This window comes from Anas acuta, chromosome 12 (assembly GCF_963932015.1).
Source record: "Anas acuta chromosome 12, bAnaAcu1.1, whole genome shotgun sequence".
Taxonomy (NCBI): Eukaryota; Metazoa; Chordata; class Aves; order Anseriformes; family Anatidae; genus Anas; species Anas acuta.
The window spans coordinates 16,911,904-16,939,610 of NC_088990.1; the positions used below are offsets into that span (position 1 = coordinate 16,911,904).

The 27,707-nt window shown below is 34.3% G+C and overlaps 1 protein-coding gene across 3 annotated transcripts in view; it reads left to right on the forward strand.

The window, feature by feature from the left end:
- Positions 1-26,367, forward strand: part of LRRC49 (leucine rich repeat containing 49) — a 44,466-nt gene extending 18,099 nt beyond the window's left edge. For all 3 annotated transcript variants that reach the window (XM_068695302.1, XM_068695300.1, XM_068695301.1), the window contains 8 exons: positions 4,095-4,242; positions 11,436-11,519; positions 14,662-14,813; positions 18,248-18,485; positions 19,679-19,864; positions 22,022-22,131; positions 23,165-23,318; positions 25,203-26,367. In XM_068695302.1, the coding sequence (XP_068551403.1) occupies positions 4,095-4,242; positions 11,436-11,519; positions 14,662-14,813; positions 18,248-18,485; positions 19,679-19,864; positions 22,022-22,131; positions 23,165-23,318; positions 25,203-25,409 (1,279 nt within the window). In that variant the 3' untranslated portion in view covers positions 25,410-26,367. The remainder of the gene's footprint in view (positions 1-4,094; positions 4,243-11,435; positions 11,520-14,661; positions 14,814-18,247; positions 18,486-19,678; positions 19,865-22,021; positions 22,132-23,164; positions 23,319-25,202) is intronic.
- The last annotated feature ends 1,340 nt before the right edge of the window (positions 26,368-27,707 follow it).

Sequence of the window (27,707 nt, forward strand, 5' to 3'; positions counted from 1 at the left end):
ACCCATCTGTGCCTGACACTTGGCTTGATGCACTGTTTGAACTGACTGAAGATGTTACATGCAACCATAATACTAGTGAATGGCTGTGCTACATCTGACCCTTACTACACCACTTTAAAAATGGTTTAGGGTATTTTTTTTTTTTACTCACTCACCTGCATTTACCATAGACCATATAGTAATTTTATTTTTTTATATTTATATGTAATACATATATTTATATTTTTTTATATTTTATCTTTCTTTTAGGCAATCAATTAATTACACAGATTCTGATTTATATATTGGTATGTAAAGAAAATTTTTGCAAATTGAAACATGTAGCAGAGTACATTGCCAAAACCCGTATATGTTTATATTACTGGTTCATTAAAATATTAAAAGTAGCATTTTTTAGGTAATGCTCTTATATAAAGGTTTACTGCTTCCTGTTTTTGGTAGGAAGAATTCTTGAGTCTTACATCAGTACATACTGACATGAAATAAAATTGCAATAAAAGATTCAGAAATGCCTTCTTAAAAATTTCAGTATTAAAGTCCTGTGTCTGTCATGGGTTTTGTCACTTTTTCCCCTATCCTGCTTCAGAGGAGGCCTCAGAATGCTGCTGAGCTTTTAGTTAAGAATGGATGTGTTAGTAGGGTAATCATAGAATCACCCACGCTCGAAGAGACCTCCAAGATCACCTAGTCCAACCTCTGACCTAACACTAACCAGTCCTCCACTAAACCATATCACTAAGCTCTACAGCTAACTGTCTTTTGAAGACCTCCAGGGATGGTGACTCCACCACTTCCCTGGGCACCCTACTCCAATGCCTCACAACCCTTTTGGTAAAGAAGTTCTTCTTAAACCTCCCCTGCTGCAACTTTAGCCCATTCCCCCTCATCCTGTCACCAGGCACGTGGGAGAACAGACCAACCCCCACCTCGCTACAGCCTCCTTTAAGGTACCTGTAGAGAGTGATAAGGTCACCCCTGAGCCTCCTCTTCTCCAGGCTGAACAATCCCAGCTCCTTCAGCCGCTCTTTGTAAGGCTTGTTCTCCAGACAAAATGCTGCAGAAGTTGAATCAGATCTGAAACAAAAGCTGTCCCATTTCTGTCTTCACCACAGAAGAATTTAGTTGTTACAATTCAAGGCTTTCATACTTTGTGTGATGGTAATACATATCTCTAGAACTAGTTATGAAGAAGAGAGAAAACCCTTTGAATTTCTCTTGTGGTACTGGGAAGAGAATACAGAAGCTGTTTACTTCAGGGAAAGTGTGCCACTGAGATTCAGAAAGAGTTGTTACTGCTCACATTTCTTCATGTGAAGCTAGAAAAGGCTATTTTTTGAAATCTTAGAAACAAAATATGTTTTCACTGTCACACAGCTCTCCATGTTCTGTTGTTTTTTTTAATTTAGTAAAGAAGGTTGTCTAGCCATATGGAACTAGTTAGGTACCAGCTCAAAGGACATGTAATTGTTTTTCTTCAATCGGTTACTGAATTGGAAACCTGGGAGAAGGAATGTTCTTAGCCTAATCAAAACAAGAAAAAAATATTTTCCTCAGTGGAATGAAAATTTCTAAATAGGTTGTTATACATGTGAATGAAAGCAATACAGGAAGGAAAGGTTAACGGTGGTGATGTCTGTTTTCATCAGTAGCTTAGTGATTAGAAACATGGGACAGCCCAGTTTCTCTTTGAATGTTTTTGAACATGCAGTTTCCTCTGAGGGTTCTCCTGGACTGCAGTGAGCGTGTTGCCTTCCTTCTCCAGAGCTGTTCCACTTTGCAGAACGTGGTTTGAAGAAGTCATTGATGTAAATGTACAGGGCATCTGTCTTCCTCAGTGAGCAAGCTCTACCACGAGGCCAGTGTTTATGTCCTATTCATGCCTACTAAATGTGTGGACATGAACACACACTGGGGGATGTTGAGCACGCAGCAGCATACAGCAGAAGACCCTGCTGCTTAGTCCAAGCCACGTTCTAACATGGGGCTGGGAGAATGGGCACGTGTCCTCTCTGACAGAGGGGAGAACTGGCTGTAGTACTCTCACATCTTGTGTGCATGCTCAAGCTGATCCATTTGGTGAAACTGAAAACACCAAAAAAACACTTTACTAAGGTAGCCCAAATTCTCATTTATCTTCTGTTGCTGAAACTGCCATTTTACCAGAGGTAAATCCTTCCAGGAAGGAAGAAGGAAAGGGAAAGAGAGGTGGTTGCTGCAGTTGGGTAGATGAATTCCAATGGGAATTCAGTCATTCTTTCTTCTCCTAAAATGCCAGAGTTTGCTTTACTAACTATTGTAATGTGTCAGTTGGGAAAATCATCATCTAGCTTTGGTGTATTGAATAGGTATATTAAATAGTATGTCAGCACGATCCTCCAAAAAAGTGTTTAAACAAGCTGTTTTATGGAAAGGAAATAAGATCACACAAAAATAAAAAATGAAAGATGATAATCAGACTTTTCTTTTAAACCCCAGGTACAAAACAGCCAATTGTTCAGATTTGCTAAGTGCCTTCACTGCCTTCACCAGAAGCTGCGCGTAGTTCATTTTCCATTAGTCCTCATGTTGTTTCAACACACCAAACAGAATATAGTAGTACTTTTGGCTTCATTGCCGTTTTTCTCTTTCATCCATTGAATACATCATGTAGAAGTTACTTGTATGCTGTACCATGTTTGGGGTTTTGTTTGTTTTTGAAACATTTATTGGGTTGTTTTATTTACTCCTGTGAGCTTATGTTAGTATCCAGGCCTTTATTTCAGCAGTTTGAGACCAATTGGCATCTGGTAGTTGGCTGGCTTTTTTGGTTTTGTTTTCTAAATTATTTTCCCACTTTGTTTCCACATTAAAAATATATATGTTTTATCTAACCCCTAGAAACTTTTAGGGACATGTCATTTAAATTCTGGTATTTTTGTAAATCTCAAGCCCTTTGTGGCTGAATATTAGTCCTCAGCAAATTATTGTATGGGCGTTTGTTGGAAAGTTGAGTGATACCAATGACAGTTGACATTTTATTCATCAGCAGTCCCTAATATGATAATTTTTACTGCATATATTTCTGAGTCTGAATTTAGGGTATTCTTAAGGTTTGGTGCACTTCCAAGTATTAGTGGAGGAATTTTCCTGCTACCAAGAGTGGTGAGAACTATAATCAGTTGATGCAATCAGTAAGATAGCTTTTTAAAAAATACTAGGACGCTAATTCTGTATTTTCCAGTTCAGAAACAGTTTATTAATTCAAAACTTAAAACATTTGTTCATCTAGTAAAATGATCTTAGTGCGTATTTTGTGATCATCATTGATTTGTCATTCTCAGATTTTTTTAAATGTCATACTCAGAAGTGCAGAGCCCAATTGCTTTGTACTTTCCGTTTACAGTTATTTGTGCACTGTAATAATTTTGCTAAAAGGTGTTGGGGATTAATACTTGTATGACTGTTTAGTTTCTTTTGCAAATTCAATAATTATCTGTTGTTTAACAGCACTGTTTATCTGGGTCAGATGCCTTCTTCACACCTTTCATCTTCAGTAAAAGGAACAGGATACAGGCTGTATGTCTCTAAATACATTTTGCACAGGCCAGTTATTTTTGTCAGGAAACCAAATCAAATGTCTTAAAAATACAACTCATATTTGTATACTGAACTCAGAAGAATAGATCTATTTTAAAGATGATATGGTGGTTTTATAGTTTTTCTTCCAGTATTTGATGATGCCACAAACACCCAGAATCATATTTTTTTATTTTTTTTTTTTCATCTTACATTTTCTGTGGTCTTCATCCTGGTTTTGGTGACTAATATGCGTATTATTTTTGGAATATGAGTTGATAGACATCCTATTTTATTATTTTTAGCTGAACCTATATTCTTATAGCTAACAAGTGCTTATTCTGAATCTCTTCTTATCTGTATGTGGAGAGATTAAAACAGCAGCACCTGTTGCTACTTTTAATTTGATTTATGTGCAATATGATGTGTGTTTTTTTTGAGTACAGGTAGACATTAGTATTCTATCTTGAAATAAAATATTCCATCTCTTTGTTATTCATACTGTATGGCATTAAAACTTTAAACTTTTTTGGTTACAGTTTTGAGGATATTCTGTGCCTTGCTGATTCCTCATCTTTGTCAGATATCACCCTTGATGGCAATCCAATAGCTCAGGAGTCATGGTACAAACACACTGTTCTCCATCATATGATGCAGCTCCGACAGCTAGATATGAAGAGAATCACAGTAAGAAATTTCTATTTTCATCAGACTTACTAGTTCCTTAAATTTAGGAGTATAATGTAGGGTTTTATGTGTCTATGTAGGAAAAAAGTTACTTATTTAGTATGGAATTGAATTGTACATAGACATGCTAATATTTAAAACTTTAACCTTTTTCCTTTTCGTGCACTGTTATATAAGGGTCCACTCCTTTATTTCATTTAAAAATATTTATTTTTAAATAATCAAACTCTTTTACTTAGTAAAAACCATGTGATGCAGTTGCTGAGTGACGTGAGAAACTGCAAAGCTTTTTGTTAGCACTCTCTCAACAGGTTCTTAACTGGTTTGATGTATAGCTGAGGAGGAACAGGGTGTTCCTTCCAAAGCATGAGTCTGTTTACACTAAAACTGACATTATTTCTATTATTTTTGGTCTGCTACCCTAAGGAAACTTGGTGATCACACCGTTTCTGTGTTTGTCTGCATTTCTGCATTCTTTGCCTAACCTACTCTCTCCTTTAATTTCTGAATCTGGTGGTCCATTTCAAGTAACACTGATAAGGAAGAGAGGCCGTGCAGGCAACTTACTACAGACTTCTTGAAAATATGCAGCAAGGTAGAGGATGAAGGGAAATTGTCAGGAAGGCCATGCCGTTAAGTCATCCATGTTGTTTCTTAATCTGGGAATAGTGATGCTAATTTTTATGTGTCTACTTAAGTGATGTGTACCACAGTCATCTTACAAGATAAATCTGAACAACAGGAAGATAATGCCACTAAGGCATGTGGTTTAGTGATGGGACTCTGAAGGGTCAGATTGATGGTTGGACTTGATGATCTTTTCCAACCCAAATGACTCTGATTCTATAACAAATGTACCATACTTACCAAGTAACAGTATTAGTGTTGTTTTTCTTGACCAAGTGCTGATAAATATTCCTTGTTTTAAATGCTTATTTGCTTTGTACGAAGGCTGTGCTGCATTATAAATTGCACCTATTGTTTTGGCATCTATCGTGTTGTCCTGCAGCCAATCCACAGAGTATAGAAGAGAGTCAATTATGATGTAAAATATCACATGTATGAGGAAAACATGAATTTTAGTAATAAAGTACTTTGGGCTATTAGAATTTTACTATCAGTATCTAAAATACTATTTGTTCCCAGGTATCCTGTGGGTAGTTTTTCTCTTTTGTGAGTTTATACTGCCTAATTGCTTTGCTTTTCAAAAGAGTGTTTTTGCAGTATTATTCCAGCAACTTGAGTCACGTAAAGAAAATGTCTTTTCTTCTTCTCTTCCTTATTGAGAAGAGACAGATCCTGGTAGAACTCTGTGATGGAAAAACTGTAGAAAGAGCTCTAATCCCTTTTTAGACACTATGGGATCTGTAGGGGAAAAATTTATTTGAAATGCACAGCCTTGGGAAAAGCTTAATCTGAGTTCACACCTTATTAAACATAAGAGGATCAACCCACAAGACAAAAAGCCATAGAAAACCAGGCTTCACCAGTTGTGCTGCTCATAAAACTACTTGTAAAAAGAATGTGTTTTGCATTCTTTTTATTTGCCTTCTGGTTTTTGAGCCTTGAAAACCTGTTTTTAAACCTTTCCTTCTTGTAGAGGGGTCTGTATGATTTTTTCCAATAAAAACTGTGTTACCCAGATAATCATATGACTTAAGAAACGGGCGTTTTTTAAGAAAACTAACAAGTATCATGAGGTTTGTGATAAAATTAGAGAGTTGGCAATGCCAAATCCAGCTATTCTGTCTAGTAATGTCAGCCATAGGGACAAATGTAACTTGATGGGGAAGTAGAAGTACAGTATTGGGTATATGCTTTCACTTGCTTAATATACCTAAGCGAATACATAGAGAGGATCTCTTATCCATTAGCCTGAAGTGCATCCAGACCGTTTCTAACTTGAGCATTCATAGCTTTGTCTTGCAAAGAACTGGGAGCTGGACTAGGATGTGTGTTCTGTCTGACTAGGTTTCTTCACTAATGGTTTCAGAAGCTCTTCCAGTTGAGAAAAGAGGTTATTCTGCTTTTAACTTTAACTTTTCTTTTACTTGCTGGCTTCACTGGGCTAAGAAAACTATTTTAATGAAGAAAATATCTTTTATGGTTTATTCTAAAGTTTGTGAAAGACTTTGAAGCTTTGTTTGTACTGGTTTTCAGGAAGATGCACATTCTTTGGTGCCAGGCATTTTTTAGAGATTCTCTGGAGAAAGGGGTACATCAGAGGAAAAAGTCTGATGTTAACTGCCATAGGAGCTGTTAAGATGCACATAGCTGCTGCAAATATCAAAGACTCTGTACTTGCAACACAGTATTTTTGGATTGTAATTGTTACAGTATTTATTAAATTGGAGCAGATTTGCTTTTATTCAAGGGATTGTATCATATTATGACATCTTATTAATCTTCCCATGAGGAAATTGGTGTTTTCGCTTGCTATCTTGTTACTAAACACAAATTTTAAGCTATTAAACCACTGAGGCATGAACCCAAAGAATCATTGTTAGTGATATCAGTGGGGCTTAGTCACCTGTAACAAGTTTGGGCTTTGCATATATATGAAAAAACTTACTGTAAAACTGTAAACACGTATCTGTTGTCTACAGTAGAAGATGATTTCCAGCTGAAGAAGTGTATCCACTTTATATTAGATACCTAAAACATCAACTTAATGGGAATCTTTAGCTTTTGTCGACTTCGATAAATCAGTATTCACCTAAAAATTGAATTTTTTTCCTTTTAAAACAAGATGCTTCTGTAACTTCTTGTTTCTTGTTCGTTTTTGTGGATTGTAATCCTATCCTTTAAGTAAGGTCTTGAGGAAAATATGAGAACCTAATACTAAAAATAATAATAAAACAACATATATCTTATTGTCATATATCACTTAAAGAATAGTCAGAAATTTTGTTGGTTTTTCTGTAGGAAGTTTCTGGTAGAAATATAACTTACATTTGTACTCTTTGTTCTTCTTTTAAAAATAAACTATGTGGTATATGTAACAACAACAAAAAAAGTCTGCCTACTGTGAGTATAAGCAGATTTTTTTTTAAGTGTAGTAGTTTGGTTTTTTTCTGCCCTGAAAGCTTAAATGTGTTTTCCAGACCATTCTTCATATTTTCTCTCTCTTTTTTTTTAATTAGCTACAGTGGTTTATATCATGTATACTACAACTACTTCTAATCTATAGTAAAATTATTAGAGTAATTTCAAAGTAGCTGTAGAGTGGCAATATAATCCTGCATTCATTGTGTGCTAATGTACTTTTCTCTCCTGTGACTTAAATGGCATCATTTGGTGGGATGAGCTTGTTTGGATAATAGCAAAACAGTAGTGAGGAAGAACGTATACTCTGTTCAGGATCTGTCTCAGGTCTTGCTGGATGTTACCTCTTAGAAGCCTGGTTGCACAATAAGTTTGGCCAAAATCTGTGTTACACTTGTGGTAGAGCTCATGTGGCAGCAGGGGGAGCTCTCACTATGTCAAAGCTACAGGCTTACAGCTCTGATGGAAAATGCTGTAAGGGTAATAATAGCTTTAATGTGCCTTTTTATTTGCTCGTTCTGTCACTGCTGTAGCTTTGCTCTGAAAATGTAAACCTGCAGTCTCAGAGTCTCGTTAATGTTTATGCATTGCAGAAAGTGAGACTTCTGCTTAGGGACTAGCTGGGTGTGTGGGTGAAGAAGGAAGAAACCATCTTCCTAGCCATTTAGTAAGTTCTTTAATGGCAAGTGGAGAACTAATAAATAGAGGAGATTGCAGTGTGAAAGAGAACGTCCATGTCTGTTCGTAATGGTCTGGCACTCTGGCCTTCAGGAAAAGCATCCTCCCTTGTCCACCATGGAGCTTAGAGGTTTGTTTTCTTCCATGGCCATAGTATCAGCAGACTCCTTGGTGTGATGACCCTTTCCTGGCAGGCTACTACAGTAGGAACCTTGACTTCTTCCACAAATGCCCAGTATGCTTATTTGCACCCCTCCAGCTGGGATTTATGTTTAGCAAAGGTGTGCTGGAAATCCTGTATCAGTAGTGGGTCCTAACAATCTGGAATTAGTATTTAATTTAGCAAAGAGTGCAAAATGATTTTGGACCATTTTGAGTGGATGACAGACCTGTCAGCAGCTCTTTAACAATTTAACGATATCCCTTATTATTAGCCTAACCATTTATTTTGAACACTGAAAAAGAGAAGACATGGAAGATAGGATTTAAAATCGCTTTAGTTCATCTGGGATTGTTGAAAGTTCACAAAGTTGTGGGCAATAGCGGCAGAATAATGAGGAGAGACAAAAATGGAGATGGAAAGAATCTCAAACGCTGGAGCTAAAAGAGAAGAGAGGATGATAGAATTGCATTGTGGCAAGATTATTAAAGGCTTTGTTTTATAGCTTTCTGGGGTTTGTTTGGTTTTCTGTGTCCTGTTTGCTTGTCTCTTCAACCTTAGTTGCACATATTGTGCACGGGAAATCAAGAAATATATACAGACTTGGTTCTGCTAAAAAGTGGATTTGACCCTTGACCTTCACGTTTCCTCTGTCATTCAGCCTTTATGAATCCTCAGTAGAACTGGGTTGTTCTTGCTGTTGTTGTTTCAGACAAAGCTCATTTCTTTTGTAAAAGTATGTGACAGAAGTAGTATTTTTCAAAGGCCTGTAATTAGGATCAACTCTTGATCAAAGCAAAAAGTCTGACTCCTGTTGGAACAGCGTTTGTGTTAGTTCATTTCTTTCTTTGCATTGAGGCAGTGTGTAAGGAACAGTACGGGACCCACTTGAATGTTGTCAGTAGATGTCCATGTAAGGCAGATAGTGTCATAACGTATTGATTTGGGGCTGGGTTAGGCAGAGACTTTGAGATGGAAGGTAGGGTGAGAAGGAATATTTGTGGAGGCTTTGAGAAAACTGTAGCAGGGAAGTTTGCGGATGTTTTTCTGAGAACCCGAAGGAAAAAAGTTGTCCTGGAAGGAGAGTTAAGGCTCATTTCTTACCGATCAGTATCACTTTATTTGGTAACTCTCACATTCTTTAGTGTGAAAGAACAATATTTCTGTTAGTTTGGAGCTGAGGATATGAAGCCTGGCCACCTGCTTTCTGCCAAACAGAACGGCTAACTTCTGCGCTCTCTCCCTAGGTGAGAAAACTAGCTTACATTTCTGTTCTTTCTATATACCACTTTTATATAATCAACCTTTCAGGGAAAAAACAACAACAACAAAACCAGCATAATTTGAGACCTCTAAATGTACTTTAAGATATTTTAATGTGTTCAGTGTGTTCAAAAGCTGTTAGAGGAGATGAAGACACTGAGTTTGGTGAGAGGGAAAAATAACCAAACTTGTCTTTAGGAAGCCATGTTAGAAGCAAAAATGCAACATCAAATTAAGATGCTTAAATAAAAAGCTATAAATCAACTTTAACCCACTTTTCTACTGAATAGTATCACTAATAAATAAGACCTTTAAGATTTAAGCCTGTTAAGACTTAAGATTTTTTTTCATTTTTTTGAAGTAAATGCTAACTTACTTTAATGCATAAATGAGATAAATAGCTGTCATGAGTATCATGTTTATCATTCTTAACATTCTGCCTCATATCTTGAGGAACAGTATTTTTATTGTGTGCTATTAATTATACATTCATGCTCGTGGCATATGCCTACATGGTTTTTATTAATGATTTTCTCAGCCTCACCCTAAACCTTCCTTTTCAGGTATTGGGCTTTGTTATGCGATATTCTGTTGTACTGGGGTCTATAAAGCCTTGTATATCTGCACAGGTGTATTTTTTTAATTTATTGTTGATCGTTATTTAAGTAGGAACACAGAGGAGTGAATTCCCAAGGTCCCTTCTTCCTTGAATTATTTGATAATTCTATGTCACCAGACCCTTGGCTGCCAACAGTTGTGCAGTTTTTTAGTTACCTTTATGATTGATGTTGAAATTCGTGGTGCATCATTAGTCTTCAGGAGGTTGTATACAGATAAGTGTACACCTGCTATGTTTCCCTGACTAGTTACACTTTGGAAATTATTTTCTTAAAATGTAGTAGTAATGCTAAGTGTCAGGTTCCCTTTTTATTCTTCTAGTAGGCTTTTATCCCTGTGCTTAGGGGTTCTTACAGTTCTGTAAGCATAGTATGTTTTATTTGTATCAAAACTTTCACATATCAATATGTCTTAATGGTTTATGATGTTTTCTGTTCACTTTTGTTTGTTCAAGCTCTTAACACGTAACTTTCTGGAAAGTGGAAGTTAAAAGTCTAGGATAGGAGCTTTCTATTTTGAGGGAAACCAAAACACTTTGTGTATGTTCTTGGAAGGTACTTTAATACAAACACCCAGATGGCATATGAAGTAAATCAAAATAAGTTCAAGTATGCTTCCTAAATATTTGTGTTGGAAGAACTCTATGCTTTTTACTTCATAGTGAACATTTCTTTTGTTACTTGGAAAAAACATGTTCTAAAAATACTGTGCTGTGAGAATGTTTCAACTGCTGTAAACAGGGAGCATTCAACCTAATATGGCTATATTGCAGAAGTAAATTGCTATACCAGGAGAACTAAACATCTTCACTTACTTGACTGTCATTATTTAGGAATAAATGGCTTTCTTCTTGAACATGAATAGGTAATAATTTTGATGAGAAATAAAGTTTGTATACTGTAGCTAAGTAACTTTGTATCTTTTATCATTGCATTCTGCTTCCAAAGGATAACTTTTCCTCAGTCTTTAACAGAACTTGAGAACAATTTTAGATCATGATTTAGGTATAAATGGAAATCATCTCACTATCTCTGTTTATTTTCTTATGTAAAAAAAACCCCTACTAATTAGAGGAAATACTCAAAGAATACAAAGAATATAATGGATTGTCATGTTTTAAAATGTTTTAGTTGTTTTACAGATCATGTGCTTTACGTTTTTCAAAGACCTGTAAAATATTTTTTAAATAGCTTTGTGTTCAGCATTTCTATTTGAGTAATTTCTTTTATATTTCTTGATTTGTAAATAAGATTTTTATTATTTTAATATTAAAACGTTTAATATTAAAATAGTACAATAATATAAACATTAAATTTGTATTCAAATCACCAACACAAAGAAATACATTAATAATTAGTATTAATTAATAATGCTTTTCAGAACCTGGTAAATTCATACTTTTATAAATTTATCAATTTTTTTCTTCCAGGAAGAAGAAAGACGCATGGCATCTGTTGCAGCAAGGAAAGAAGAAGAAAGGAAACGTGAAAGTCATAAACAAAGCTTGATTAAGGTATTTTCTATGGCTGTTCTAAGCCTAACTAAAATTAGATAAATCTACTGTAAACTAGTTTACATTAATATTCTATAACTTAATATTTTTGCTGTATTTCTTAGTTCTCCCAATGTATCTGTATCTCTTAAAACTTTTTTTACAGCTTAAACAGTTCACTCTACATCTGAAACTCTTCAGTGAACTATTCAAGTTACCCTTTACCAAAAACAAAACAAAAACCAAACAAACAAAAAAACCACAATTGCACGTGCATGTGCTAACATATGTAAAAAGATGGCAAACTTCATTTTCTCAAATCTAGAGGTAAAGTAAATCCAAGAGACTTTGCAGTGATTTCAGATTCCTTGAACTTGGTCTTCTCCATCAGGTGAGTGCTGACATAAAGGGTTTTCTGAAGTAGCGTTTCCTTCATTCTTTCCTGTTGAAGTTATTCCTCTCTGTGGAAAGAGCTAAGCAGTTATCAGAGCAACAGCTAGACTCCAGCTGTCTTCTTTTTTCAGAGGAACACTTCTGTACCGTACTGACAGGCCTGGTTAATGCCTTTACGTATGAGATGGAATAGCTCCAACAGGGGAGACAGAGAGGCACACTCCAGAATACTCTTACAGGCCAGTGACTAAATGACTGACCAACACTGCTAGTAGGAGACCAGCGTTCAAGGATATAAGAATATCAACATTCTCTTTATTCTGTGAATGTGTTTTTCCAAATCATTTTTTTCATTTAATAGGAGTGCCTTTTTAAACTTCTTTGTCGTCCAGTAATGATTATACAAAAATCTCTTCTAATTTGGGAAACTGAAAAAAAATAAATCATGTATCCATATTACTAAATAGTCTAGGTAAAAGCACATTTCATCAAGTGAGTTAGACTAAAAGCAGTTGCAAGAGGCTGTATGAAGAAGTGTAGCAAATGTACCTTTTAATTTTCAGAATTATGTACAAACAGAATGTTAATGACAGATCAAAGGCTGTTTGTTAAAAAGAGCCAAATGTATGAATGGAAAAAAGAATTCCATGTGTACTGCACAAGAATGTATGTTTGCATTCAAGAATATTTTGATTCTTTTGCTTTACAAAAGAAAAAACAAAAACTAAAAATACAACAAAACAGTCTTAGAAATATATATATATATATTTTTTTTTTTTTAAAAAAGAAAAAGCAGTGCTTCTAATGTAAGATACTGATAAATTTAAAGTCCACTTGAGTTTGAAGTTTTGGTGCCAGGTCTCAGTAACACAACGAAATGGGAAACGAGTAAATAATATTTATACATGATGTTGCTTTATGCTTTTGAAAAGCTAACTGGACTGAAAGAAAGTTTGTGTGTGTTTGTAGTTCATGTTCTTAACCACTGATGTAATGTTTCCTTGTAGTAAAGGGATTGTTTGCCTTGGTGGCATAGATTACTCAGTGTATTTTGCCAATGGAAACTTCCTTTACAGGGGAAAAACAAAATCACTTACAGTGCCTTTACTCTGTTTTCAACTTTAAAATGAAGGTTTTGTTGCTTAATTGAGGTTTCTTCTCATCTTCAAATAGTTAAGTGGCATAAATGTCAAATGGCAGTATATTTTGCGTGATTCAGTGAGGACATTTATCTTTTTTCGTAGTAAATATGTTCATGTGTTCATGTGTGTTTTTTTTTGTTTTCTTTTTTCTTCCCTGTTTCACACATTTGAAGTGAATGGAACAGATCTGATAATAGATATAATATCCAGTGGCAAAATTTCCAGGTATAGGATTTTAATCATAGTTATTTCTGAAGAAAATATCTAGAGAATCTTATTCTGGAATGTCAGCGGTTGTCACTTTCCTCCAAACTTTTGTAACTATCTGCAGTGTAGATGACATCATAAGCATTCATTTCTAGCAAGTAATTAGCTGTACAGTGGTTGACTTCATTAGGAGACCCTCACCCTCTTATACAGAATTTACCTAATGTGACTAAAAGAAAATCCTGACATTTCGACTTCCTCTTCTTGTGGTAGGGAACCTTTCCGTTACTGACGTGTATTTTTGTGGGACACATGGTGTTACATAACCAGATAACATAATGACTCTTTAGGCAAACTGATTATGAAACAGCAGAATTTTTAACTCTTTAAAATAAAATACTTTTAGAAGAAGAAAAATGTTAAAGCAGTTTCCATGTATTTTGTGTCATTGTTACAAGCTATTATGGACATGATTTTTTATCATAATTGGAAGTCTAGTGGATTTGCCTCTGCATTATCAATCACTGAAACAGATCTTGATATTTATTCTTTAATGGGTACAGTAGTTTACAGCATGAAAGATTTACATGTAAAAAAATTAAGTATTTTATTGTCAAACATTTCTGTTTAGTTGCTCTTAATTTGCAAATCTAAATATTAATTTTAAGGAAATACCTAGGCTGCGTGGTCACAGATTATAAAATGCTCACTTTTATTTTGTTAATTTTTCCCTTTTTTAAAGGAAGATGTTCATTTGTAAAGCTTTATACTTCCCACCTCTAACGTAGGCCAGCATTGTGAGGAATGTTCTTAGTGAACTCAAGCACAGTGATGGCTACAATTTGCGTAATGTGAAAGGAATTACGTAAAAGCATGATATTAACAGTCCCATGTTGCTTTTATAGATTAAATTTAGGAGCTTAGAGAGTATAGGTCAAACTTAATATGTCAGAAGGTGTTAATTTCAAACCATAAAATCAGACTTACTCTTGTCTGCTGCCTTTCTCCATAGGCATATCAAATAAATATCCTTTTTTTTTCTATTTTGAAAAAGGAGACTGTAATACAGCTGCGTGTTTTGCATCAATTTGCCCTGTTCTGTGGGAGGTGTAGTACAAGCAGCTCCAGATAGTCAAAAACAGGCTTGTGTGGTTAACCAAATCAACTAGTTAAAACTTACTCTTATACAACTTACATCTTTATTGTTACTTGTTTCTGTTACTGCAAATTTTGTGAAAATGTTATTCCCTTGCAGTTACGCAGAATAGTGCTAGAGTGACACATTGGTTTTAATGTGAACCAGTACTTCTTTCTTCAATTTAAAATATTAACCACATTTCGATTAAGCAACATATTTCTGTCGGATTAAAACAAGTGAGTTGATACTACGGTGTCATAATTTACTATGACTTTTGTTTCAGGAAAAGAAACGGTTAACAATTTGCAATATTGCTCGCCAGTGGGAGATACAGCAGAATCGAACAGCACTTGAGGCTTCTTTAAACCAAGATAAAGATAATGAACCCTGTCAGATCAACGGCAGTACTGCATATGTGTTTCCTGAAGAAAGCCGGTATTTTATTCAGAAATAATTCTTTCAGTTCATGTCTTACATTCATGTTATCAGCTCTGAGATCTTGCTATTTCATGGTCAAAAAGTAAAACATCTTTTGCAGCATGAATTTTGTAAAGTAATTACAAAACTAATATATGCAAAATCATACTGGAAAGATTTTTAGTTTATTAGTAGTCAACAGGTTTCACCATAGTAAGTAATATAGACTTAGTCAGCTAGCTACACGTTACTAAAGAAGTTAGCACTAAATTTTTGTGATTTTGCTAAATAAGGGAGGTTTTCATGTTTACAAGAAATCTTTAGTATGAATTCTTAAGCCTGCTTAAGGCCATCCATTCCCTTGACAGCTTAGACTTTTACCTTTATTGCCAACAATTGTAATTTCAGTGTATACGAAGAGGTTTTGTAAACTGAGTCTTGAATTTATGTTCTCAGTTTGAACAGCAAGATCTCCTGGACTGCTTCCTTCAAATACCCTTGCTATTTTAGCGAAAACAGTGCTTTAACGTAGGCTTAGTTTTATTTTTCCCTTGATGTTGCCTGAGATGGTATCTGTATTGTTAGCTTAAAAAAAAAGTTACATTTTATTTTTACTTCTTAAAGTAAACTTAGAAGTTTCAAAGTAACATTGGTGTTTCTTTAAGTTTCTATTTAAGGAATTAAATCCTTACCATGGAGGGATTTTAGTCTAACTAGACCTCTGGAAAACTGTATGCATGTATAATTCACACTTCAAATCAATAGGTATATCTGTTTGAGATAGAGATACATCTAATGATATCAATAGGTATGTATATTTAAATGAAATTTCAAATTGACACTGGTTACCCCAATTTATGATTGCTGTTTGATTTCTATTAAAAGTATAATAATTTGGTCTTTGACAAAGGTTAAATTAATCCATCTGAATCTTCAGTCTAGATGATAATTTTTTTTTTTTCTTCAGTTACTTAAAACCCTTAAGTGCACTGACTATCTAATGTGTTTATCAATACGGTCAGTGTTCTAATTGTATTATTTTTGTGATACACTCATTGGTTTACTGCTTTGCATCTGAAAGGTAGCTAGCTATCTGGCACTCCACATAATTGAAAAACTAAATGCAGAACTTAGTGGATGAAATTTATCTTGCATTGGCTAAAACTGAACTAACACATTTTCAACTCAGGCAAAAGTCTGAAAAATAGTCTGCAGAAACTTAATATCAAGTACAGATTCCTGCCGTGTCTGATCAAAATGGGAAACATCAAGTGCAGGCAGGAAGTTTCTCTTTCACAGACAAAATCAATCTGAGGTTCAATCTACTATTGACTAGATCTGGCTTTTATCTACGCTCAAGTGCAGCATCTTTCTGAAACTTTTTTTCTTGACATTTTTAAACTGCTATAGTCCTTCCTGTTCTTCTTGTTTTTGAAGCTTTCCCCCCAGCCATATGCAGAGTCTCTGCTTTTTTGCCTTCTTCACAGTTTAATTACACAGCTAGTAATCATTTCCTCTGATCAAGACAATGTAACCACACTAGCTGGAGCATTAATCTGTTAATGAACAGATTTTCATTGCTTGAGAAATCATGCTTTAAAGTAAAATATTAAGGCTCTTTCCATGGAGTTATAGGATAGATCTTGCTGCAAAGCTGTCTTTGCTTATGCTGGATACAGTGACTAAAGTTGGTATATTCCAAGTAGTTTCCTGACTGAATGTTATGACTTCTGTCAAATCTAAAATCACAGAATCACAGAACTGAAGGAGTTGGAAGGGACCTTGAAAGATCATCGTGTCTAGTCCCCCTGCCAAAGCAGGTTCCTTAGTAATAAAACATAATGTATAACATCAGTTTCTAGGTTCTTGTGGAAGCTTTTGTAGTTTGATTTGTAGAATGCATTTTGGAAGTTAAAGTAGTTACTTTTGAAAATTAAAAAAAATAAAATAAAATCAACCCCCCCAAATTTTTAACAACATAAACAATGTGTTTTATATGCACATATACTTATAATACTCTTACGCAATTTGCAGTACATTCTGTGTTCTGAATTGGAGAGGTAGGTTTGGAATTTTTTCTTTTTCATGAAAGGGTAGAGAAATAAAAGTGTGATATTAACGTTTATCAACGACTGAGATTAGTTTAAAGAGATAAATGAAGACATAGCAATGAGTGTTAAAGTAAAGAAGGCTTAGACAATATTGTTGTCTTTTTGCCATGTAGCCCATGATGCTGTTTTACTCCTGATAGGTTAAAATTGACACGGATCTACTAATGTGCTATATAGTAGTAAAGAATTTTGGAACACTTAGAACATGAGCAACTAAGCAGTACAATGACAGGTGAAAGTCAGCGTGGATAAGTAATTATATCATCATGTGTGAATTAATGGGCTCCCGAATAACCATTTCCAGTCAAGGGTGAATTTCTGGAAGGTATTGTCAAGAAAACATTTGCTGAGTGATCACTAATAGTCAAAAAAAGCAAAATACGTAAATATGTGCATTAATAAAATAGAAGCAAAATATTAAATATTAAAAATAAATCCAAAATAAATAACAAAAATCAAAGAAAAATACATAAAATATATTAAAAAGGTTGTAAAGAACAAAACAGTAACCATCACTACACAGCTTTCTAAACCAGTAGTTTGTGCTCATCTTGAATTCTTTGTGCGAATTCTTTCAGCTGGTCTGCTCAGCTGAATGTATTCCATGGAAGTCAGATGCAATGAGATGAGAGCTGAGAATACCTGGATCTATTGTTTAAATTAAAAAGCAATCTTCTAAATCGGGACGCTAACGTTATTTTAAAATAAATGTATAATAATCCTTATTAATTAAAGATTAAACAAGGATAACAAGATAATTTTCATCTCTAAGCAGACTAATGAATCCTGATAGTGTGACATAAAGGTTTTAACTAAGAAGTGATGCTGTTGTTAAGAATGCAAGTAATTGTTCAGCGCTGTGAATAGCTTTATCCTTGGTTGGTTTTAATAACTGCCTGATCTTAACAGGCTGGATCCTGCTGTGCTTCATCATGTTGTAACTTTTACAGTTTATATAGAGAACAGAATCTGAAGGTGACTTTACTTAGATAAGTAACATAGGTTGAAGTTGATTTTAGATAGCTAAAACAAGTTAACATTCTGAGGTAAAATCTTTAAGCATGTTATTAAAAACGAACGACATTTTTTGGGCTCTCCAACCCTAATACATCAAGTCTTTCTACTGAAGCAGTAGAGCTGCTGTAATATTACTTGATGAAAAGAGGGTTTTCTATCCCTTAACATTTTTGAACCAGACTGGGTAGTGAAAATGAATGAATGCTGGCAACCATATTTGACAGGTCAGATTTTAGTAAATGAAAGGACCATCGTTCAATAGAAATGGTTTTACTGCTGTGAAATAATCTAACTTACATTACCGCATTTTTATTTCCTCCACAGGTCTCTTGATACAATATTGAGCAGTGCTGTACAAGGCTTGTCTGTTCTTGATTCTCATTTGGTGGAAGTGGAAGGAGACACTCTTTACTTGTATGGTTCTGGAGCACTGGAGTGCCTGGATCGAAACTGGAGTGTTCAAACAGCTGGATCTGTTGTCACAGTCTCTTTTATGTTCATGGAATTTGATGAAATAGTTCAAGTGTTAACAAAACTGAAGTTAAAATTTCCTAATTCTGTGGTAAGAATGGCTCAATGTCATCTGTGTGAACAGCTGTGGACTATTTATTTTGCAACAGAACCTTAGTTTGGCAGTCACCCTCAACTGTTTTTATGTAAATAGATACTTCCGTGAATTACATTGGTTTTATCCTATAATGTTTTGTTTAATTTGACACTTTTTAAATACAAGACAGATTCTCGAACAGAATGGTTGTTTTCTTTTCAGACTAGTAATTATTTCCCATAGTTGACCTATCTGATTCTTTAAGAAAAACTGATGTAGAAACATGGTATTGTTTTTCTACAATATTAGAGATCAATAGTATCAGGAGACTTTTGTTTGTATTGTGAGTTCAAAGAACAAATAGCTGATAGGGTAGAAGAGAGAGGTAAAATTCAAAGGCTGGTTAAATCAGTACAACTCTTGGAATGTTTCACTTCCTGATGAAGCAAAACAACATAATGAGAACCTTTTAGTTCATTTTTTTTCTTGGACATGTAAATCTGTAGCTTTGAAGCAAATAATAAAGTAATGATGGCATACATAAATTAACTTGTCAGTCAGATGATATGCCTGCTTAGCTCCCTACTTCTTTTTAAGTATAATACTACATAATGGTTTCATTGAGATAAATGAGTTTGTGGGGAACTTATAGTTTCATTCAGAAACTTGTTAGGGATAGCAGAGTCTCAGCTAGATTTCTTTATCTTCACCATCAATTTTTCCTCTTACCCCCAGTGTGCTGCTGTGTACATGAATTTACCATGCTCATAGGGACACTGCTATATGGCACTGTTCAAAGAAACAGCAGACTTTAATGCCAGCTTGTAACAGTCAGAAACATAATATTTAAAATACTGTACTGATTTTTGCATGAACGTTGCATTTGTTTGCAGAATTGAAATAAATCTTTCTCAAGCAGTACCGCTCTTATTGTAACATGAAAATGATAGCGCTGTTACTAAAGGGTTTATAAATTGCTTGGGGGGTTGTAACGTTGACATTTTAAAATATATGTAATACACGATTTAGTTGATACATTGATGGTTTTTCTCCCCAAAGACTATAAATGAAGTGAGCTCAATCGTGTAGTCAGACCTAAAGACTTAAAGTTTGAAAGTGATTTGTGTTGAACAGAGTAGGAATCATTATGTTCACTCATTAGTGATTTCCTTACTAAATTTACTGTGCTTTGGACTTTTTTTTTAAAGCACCTGAAGTTTAAGGAGACAAATCTTGTGACACTACAGCAATTCAATGCATTAGCCCAGGTGCATCGCATTGAACAGTTAACAGTTGATCCTCAGGGAAATCCAGTCGTCAATTTTACTTTGTGGAAATACTATGTTCTGTTTAGACTGAACCATCTTAATCTGCAGAAGATAAATGGAATTGAGGTAAGGCATTTTTGCTTCTTTCTTACTACTGGTCTTACAAGATAAGTTAGCAAATGTGAGTGAGTCACTAGTAGAATGAGCAGAATGATGACAGGGTCATTTCAATATTATGGAAAAAAGTGCACTCTACCACATTACTTATTGTACAGTTAAGTAACTGCACTGTGTTACAATCAGAAAAGCAGAGAAAATGCTTTGTTTTTCATTAAAATGTGGTATTGTTTCAGATGCTTTCAATAGCAAACAGTAGTTCAAACTTCCACCTGAGTGACAGATACACCTAAGGGGAAAACTTTTTATTATGATTTTGGAATATGCTTTCAAAAAATTAAAGAACTGTTAGGTTTTACTTTTGATTTTAAGAAGCACTATTCTATTATGCTATATTCAAAAGGATTACAGTGTTAACATTTAATACAAGTGCAGAAATGTGCTTTTGACAGACTATCTAATAACTTACGGTGTATTACTTCTCTTTTTCCAGTGTTATGTAATATAGCAAAAATCAACTTTTCTTTAAGTATACTGAAGAAAAGTGTCTGCCAAAGAGATTTTTTTTCCTTTTTGCTTTATACAACACCATTAGTTTTTAAGAAGAGTTCTCTGAGACGTGCTGTTTGAAGTTTTCCTAGTGGTAGTAATCTTGGAGTAATCAAAAAAAAAAGCTGTCAAGGTTTGAAGTTACTAATCTTCACAAAATTCTCTACACCAAGTGCTACGGCATGCAGTGTTAACAGATGCATTACAGTGATTGAGTTGATGCCTGTTTTCCTACCATATTGAACTTGGAAAGAGGCACATGTAATGGGCTGACAGTGATGTGGTATTACTGTTACAATCTTTTTGTGAGTAATGGAGCAAAGCATGTACTGCAGTAAGATAGAGAACATAAATTTCTATGAACTCAAGAGTGAATTTAGTATTAGCGTTTCTGTTGACCTTGACTTTGTGCTTCTCCTAACTTAAATAAATAAAAATCACGTATTTTTCTGGCAGACATGTTTCTGTCTGTAATGCCCTTTGATTCCCTCACTGCCTTCTGCACTCTGTTTTAGACCTTGCTACTGTTAGTAGACTGTTTAGCAAGGTCTTTTACTCTTCGACAACTGAATAAGATTTATTTAATTTTAAGTGACAATGAGCAAAACTAATCACTGTGAAAACAAAATTGAATTAATGTCTGATTTCCTGAACTATGTTTTCTGTACTGAATTTCTCCTTGCCTTTTGGTGTTGCAGTATATGTCAGGCCAAGGATTTGTTTTATCATCTATAAATTTTAAACAGGAATATGATAACATTACATTAATTTGAATCAATTTCATTTTATTCACATTTTTTTTTGTTCAAATATTTGCATAAATATTTGAAAATTCTTAGTAAGTATTGTGATTATTGAAGCTTATTTGAAAATGGGTTGCTTGCCAAAAATATCTTAAGATGTGCAGAAATTAAATTTGATCCAGAAGTGAAGAAATCATTGAATGAATTTTGTTGGACTATGTTGTCCATGTCAGATTTAAGTGATCATAAAGATTCCTTGAGTAGTCAATGGAAATCCAGGGATCTAGAAATTTTGCCAACAAACTTTTGGCAGTTCAATTAGTTTATAATTTGGCCCTCAGGACAGAAGAAACACAGGCCATGGTCTTTAGAATTTACTAGGTAAGGCAAACAAAAAGCAGTAACAAAAATCAACCAAACAAAACCTTCAACATGCTTTATCCAAACAGAAATGTGTAAAATTCATCATGAAAAGCTTTCAGCCATTGAAAGTATGTTAAAGGGACGTCTTTGGCGTAATTCTGACACAACAATATGGATCACACTTAGAGAAGTACAGTGGAGTAAGGTAAACTTTGTAGGCTTGAGAAACACTGCCATTTATCTCTTTTATTTGCTATTATTTTTATATATATAAATATATACATACTTTTTAAAAATAATCTTTTCTGTGATGCTGCCAAAATCAAAGACCATAAATTTCAGTATATTTAAAGTATTAGTAGAAGCAAATCTAGTTTTGAAGATATGCCTGGCATGTATCTTCATGCGGTGCCTTGTATAACATTGCAGTTAATTCTGAATGCATGTATGAAATACGAATGTGCCAATTCTCTAACTTCTCTTTTTCTCTCAATTTTATTTTTCCTCACAGGTTACTCAGAATGATACTGTAATGGCAGAAAGACTCTTCGGCATTCTGGCATATGTAGCATCTTCTGAGCTGCCGCATTATCGTATGCTTTCATTATTTGGAGAATCTAGGTAAAATTAGTTCTTAAGATATAGGAAGGAATAGAGGATTTGTTATTTTTTTTGAATAATACAGTCACTGACTGAAATGGCAAAAGTTATTTCTGAGAGAATGAAGCTTTCTTGTTTAGCTTGTTTTATTTCTCTTTTAAAATTTCTGAACATTGAGTTCCTTTTTTTTTCCCAGAAAATCTAGTTCTGTTCTGTTGCTTCAGCTTGAAGAGCTCTGTTAAACTATAGATTTCTTAAAACTGAAATGCGATTTCTCTCTGAATGAAACCTTGTCACTTCAGTAATATGCTGTTATAGCAGATACAACTTCATTTTTTTCTAAGTACTATCCAGTTGGACTTTCAGAGAAACTGTATGTAAGCAAAATGAACTGAACTGGAATTTCTCTGGAATGTATTGTTTTAATTCTTTTCCACACTGTCATGATAAATTCTTTGTAGGTAAAAAGACACAAATTCCACAAATAACTTAGGAAAGATAGGTGTCCTGAGTACTGCACTTCCTGATCCATGAAGACAGATGTTTCAAGAGGTTGTATGAAGTCTCCAAAGAAAGATGATAGGAACATGCACACAAATTCACTGCATGTTTAATTCTCCAGTTGTGCTGATATTGGTGAGGATTTATGTGGTTTCGCAATGAAGACGCTTTTTTTTGCGGTTATTTCAAAGTGGATGACTATAACAGTTAACAGATTTATGGGTTGATGCTGGAAGAAAAAAGTTGCTTAAAAACTTTTTAGTTTTCTATAGATACTTACTAAAAATTAAGCTGCAAGGATTCCTATTTAGGATGTGAAATATGATACATGTCAAAATGTCAGTTGTATGGAAGCGAATTAACTGAGGACTTTTTAGAGTCATCTGTATATTTTGAGTAACTTGAGGACGCAATAAACTTGAAAGCTCATAAATGATAGGATCAAAGGGAGAAGAGGGGGAAAAAAAAATCTCATAATCACTAGAAACATCTGCACATAAAACAATAATAAATCCAATGATTAAAACTGTAAATCTCTATTTTCTTTCTACAGGATGAAGCAATTCCATGATCTGCTGGAAGGAAAGGGAAAGAAATCTGGAGTTGGAATTGAGGAAAGTAGTGATAACAGAAGAGCTGGAGGAGAAAGCACAGCTCGAGCGATGTTGAATTATACAGCAAAGAATGTTCATATGGAAAAGCTTGAGGTAAGTATGTCATTATAAAATAATTTCTTCCTCTATTATGTATGTATTTGACTACTACTCATGGAATTTGTATATCAAATTTCAGTTGTGCTATTTAGAATGATGGTTTTAAAATAACACTGCTTACCATATTTACATGTATGATCAAACATTTCATCTAACTAATCTCTTCTAGAGAACTATAAAATGGTCAGTTTGTGTTTTTAAAGAAGTGGTTCCTGAGCATTACCACAATCTGCTAAAAATACATTCTCACCTGAAAGCATTACATTGGTAATGAAATGTGCATACCTTAGTGAAATATCAGAAGTGGACACATATTTGTTTTTCAAAGAATTGCACGTTAGGAATTTTTTTATGGAAGTTGGAAAGTATGTCCCAAAATGAATTGGTGAAAAATACCTTCAGACAAGACTTGAAAGAGCACAGCGTCTAGCAATAAAGAAGTTCCCTAGCTTTTAAATGAGTTACAGGGAGGGAAATGTATATAAAATGTATTCACTTTAATTAATGTACAAGCTGGTTTGTTTCAGACAAATGCATCAGTCACTCTTGTTTCAATTTATGTTCCTAATCTACATCCTCTGCTTGGTCAGAGGGAAACTGTTTCCAGGGAGATCATGCTTCTTTCAGCCACTATCTCCTCTCTGAGCAATCATGAGTTATAGTTGTGTGCATCCTGCTTCTCGTATGTGTCCCATCATTTGCTCTTTTATTGTATTTAAATATATAAAACCTCTGGTGCCAGATATTTAATCAAGTTTAGTAAACACTGAATTCAGTTATTGCATTGTAGTTTTATTATCTCAGATACATAACTTTGAAAAGAGTGTCAGTGTGTGTGTAAATTAGCAGTAAACTAATTTGATAAATACTGCCAGATAAGTAAACTTAGCAAACTTAAGTTAGCAGTAAACTGACATAGTAAATGTGGTTGAATCATTTTCTTGCTAAATATGACAAGTTACGTTCATTGATAAATATTTTGTTTGTTTGTTTTGTTTTGTTTCAGGTAAAACAGCTGGAAAGCATTTTTTTTTTGCTTTATCACTCATTTAAAACAAACAAACAAACAAAAAACCACGCTATTCTGATGGCCCAAAGCATGACCTAACATTTTACTAGTCCCATAAATTAAAGTAGCTCGATATTTAGCAGCAATATAACTGTTTAAGCTTATTTTAGGGCATTTTATAGAAACACTACAGAAACTGGGATTAATGCATATTGAATAAAATGCAGAGCCAGTAGTTTCATGAAGTGTGTTTCATTTATTTTTATTATGAAATTATTTTTAAAGCTTTGGGTTACTTCAGTACCTAATATTCAGTACATTTTAGGAATAATGCACTTGCCAGAGCCCATCAGGGAAACTATGAAAGGGATGCTACATACTGGCTTACTTTTCTGTGCGACAATATGCTTGGTTCTGGTTAGGTCAGGTGGATAAATACATACTTTCCAAGTATTGTGATGTAATCAAGAAAAGTTGGGAAGGGAAAGGAAGTCTGGTGCTTAGAAACTTCTGTAAACTTTTCACTGCTGTCCCAGAAGGCAAAAATGCATAAAATTGTAATGCTGCTAAAAGGTACTTATACAACTACTTAAAAGTTGATTTTTGGATAAATTAATTAATCAACAGTAGTATAAATATTATTAATACAATAAGATTGTCACATAAGCTTAAGGAGACCCTGGGTTGTGCAGTATAAAACAATCAGAGAACAGTGTTGCTCTTCCCACTGTGTTTTTTTTTTGTTTTGTTTTGTTTATTTTTTTTTTTTAATTCATTAAGCTTCTGTGGATGTTTTTTGAGTTTGATCTTGTTTAACCTTTTCTTCCTTTCTCTTATACAACTTGTAATAAATGGTTTCTCCCATGCAGGAAATCAAGGAAAGAAAAACATTTTGCCAAACATACGTGGAGAACTTAGTGAAAGAAGCTGCAGACATCCACATGAAAAACGAGTCCTTGCAGAAGCTCTGGCCTCAAATGTTCATTGAACTTGTCAGAGATGCAGTGATAGAAATACGCAATAAAAATTCCTACATGAAACTCTGCTTACAGAGGATTGCTGATCAGAAACAATAGAGTCAAGGCCTGTTGTTGTGCAGGCTTTTGGTTTCAGTATTTATTGTATGATGTTTCACTAATTTAAAATGATAGAATATAAAATTACTGTCTGTACGGAATAATTTATTTTTTTTAGCCCCCCAAAGTGTTATCTTTAAATCTTAATTAACTCTGTCATCTTAGCTTTCTTGATAGTGTTCAGTTAAAAGTTGACCTGCATAAAACTTTAACAGTGATTTCCTGGCTACAATGAAGAGACTGAATAGAAATAACTTGGTGATTATGCCATGTGTCACTAAGTTTGTGTTTTGTTTTTTTTTTTTTTTTCCTGCTACCCTTGCTTCTGTAGTGCTATACCATTGATGATAAGGAATAAATTTACAATCTGTTTGCCTTTTTTTATTGAACACTTCCTGATTGTCAACTTTTTGACTATTTCCTGCTGTTTAAAAAAAAAAAAAAAAACACAAAACAAAACACGAATAGTAGCAGATTTTTTATGATCAAAAAGTAATAAATTGTTGTTTTTATACCCTGAGCTTGATGAATATTTTATATGATTTAATTTGTCAGATGATGGAACACAATTTCAGATCAATTCCATGACAGTTCTCAGTATATCAACATTTAACGAACCTATTTCTCAATTGAACAAATTGCCCAAACTTGATTTAATTTTTTTTTTCATTATTTTTATTGCCGTTAGTTTGCGTGAATTGTTATACAAAAAAAATGATTTTAGGGTATACCTATTTAAGCTTTATTTTTATTCTTTTATAATTTATTAATAGTACTTGTTTATTGAATATTAAGTGCTTAATGGGGTGGGTGGGTTTGAATTAAGGTCAAATGAGCTAAAATGTATGCATTCAATTTGGTAAGGAAACTGATGAATGTTATTTGTAATCACTGGCACCTGTTTTGTTTCTGTGGCTGTGTGAGAATTAGACTGTTATCAATAAAAACAAATTCTTCACTTTTACCCTTCACAGATACTTTAAAGAAGTACTATATGCAAAGAAAAGTCTTCTCCTTAATGCTGCTTGAAGAGATGAGACTCAGCCTGCCCTCAAAATCAACAGTAAATGGATAGAAACATTCTGTAGTCCAGTGAAGTATACTAGAAACACCTTACTAGCTTCTGCCCAGAAATTGAATTTAGAAACTATTGGCAAGTCCAGCCAATTCCCGTAGCTAGTGTTTAAATGTGGGTAGAAAGTCGTTCCATTTAAATGGAAGCTTTGAGTTTCATTGTTTCTTAAGTAAAAGAATCCAAAACCTTCGTTATTCTTTTACTCGATTCAAATTGGTCTAAATTGACTGAAGCTCATTTATAGAAAATAAGTGTTCATAAACCAAAGCAAACATGTTGTAAGGATTTATATGGCTCAAAATGAATGTTATTTTTCCACTCCATGTGGATAAGACTGCCTGGCAAAGCAGAGGAGTAAATTCAGTTCTATAGGCTTCTGTGTCCTGAAAGGAGCCTAGAGTCAATAGCAGGAGTCAGGTCACAGCTATCTTGGAATATGTTCAATTTGCATTTGGGTCAAGCTGCTGTATCTAATTTGTCAGAAGGAATCCATTTGCAGAGCATGTTACAGGTTAACAATGGCATGCATACTGTTAAACGTAACTTTCAAATACTCTTGGTTTGGCTTATGGTAAATGTAATCTTCAAAAGCATACTTGCAGATAACTGTTTTTCAGTATTTACAGAATTGAATGGAGGTTAAATCACTTAAATTTAATGAAATGTTGAAAGTCCTAAAGAAACTGGTCCAGCAGCCGATAGAATTTAATAGAAACAATCACCCCTCCAGGCTTTTTGAGCAGTTTAATGGAATTTCTAATAAGATGAATGTATTTGATAGGATTGCTTTATTTTTTTCCATTGGAAAATAGCTCTGTCAAGTTTTATGCTGCATTTTATTAAGGGAGCACATTAAGTTTCCACAAAAAAATGGTGCATATGTGAGAGAGTTTGCAGTATAGTAATACAGTCAGTATACAGATGATCTTGCAATAGTTTTTTGGATCCATCAGTTCCTTTACATCATTTCTGTGCAAGGGGGCGGGTAGAGCAATTCCAGCTTCTACATGGGGACAAAAACCTCAGCAGCTGTGTGAAAGTGCAAAACTCTCCTGATGTAGCCAGAGCAGATGGGCCCCTTTTGAATCACATTCAGCAGCAATAAAACGCTGGAAAAATGTTTTAAGAAGGGTGGATAGGTCTAGAAGAACAGGAAGTTGTCCATGGGAAAATCCGGAGTAAAGCCAGACTTGATACTGAGCCTTTAGAAGTATAATCCTGAT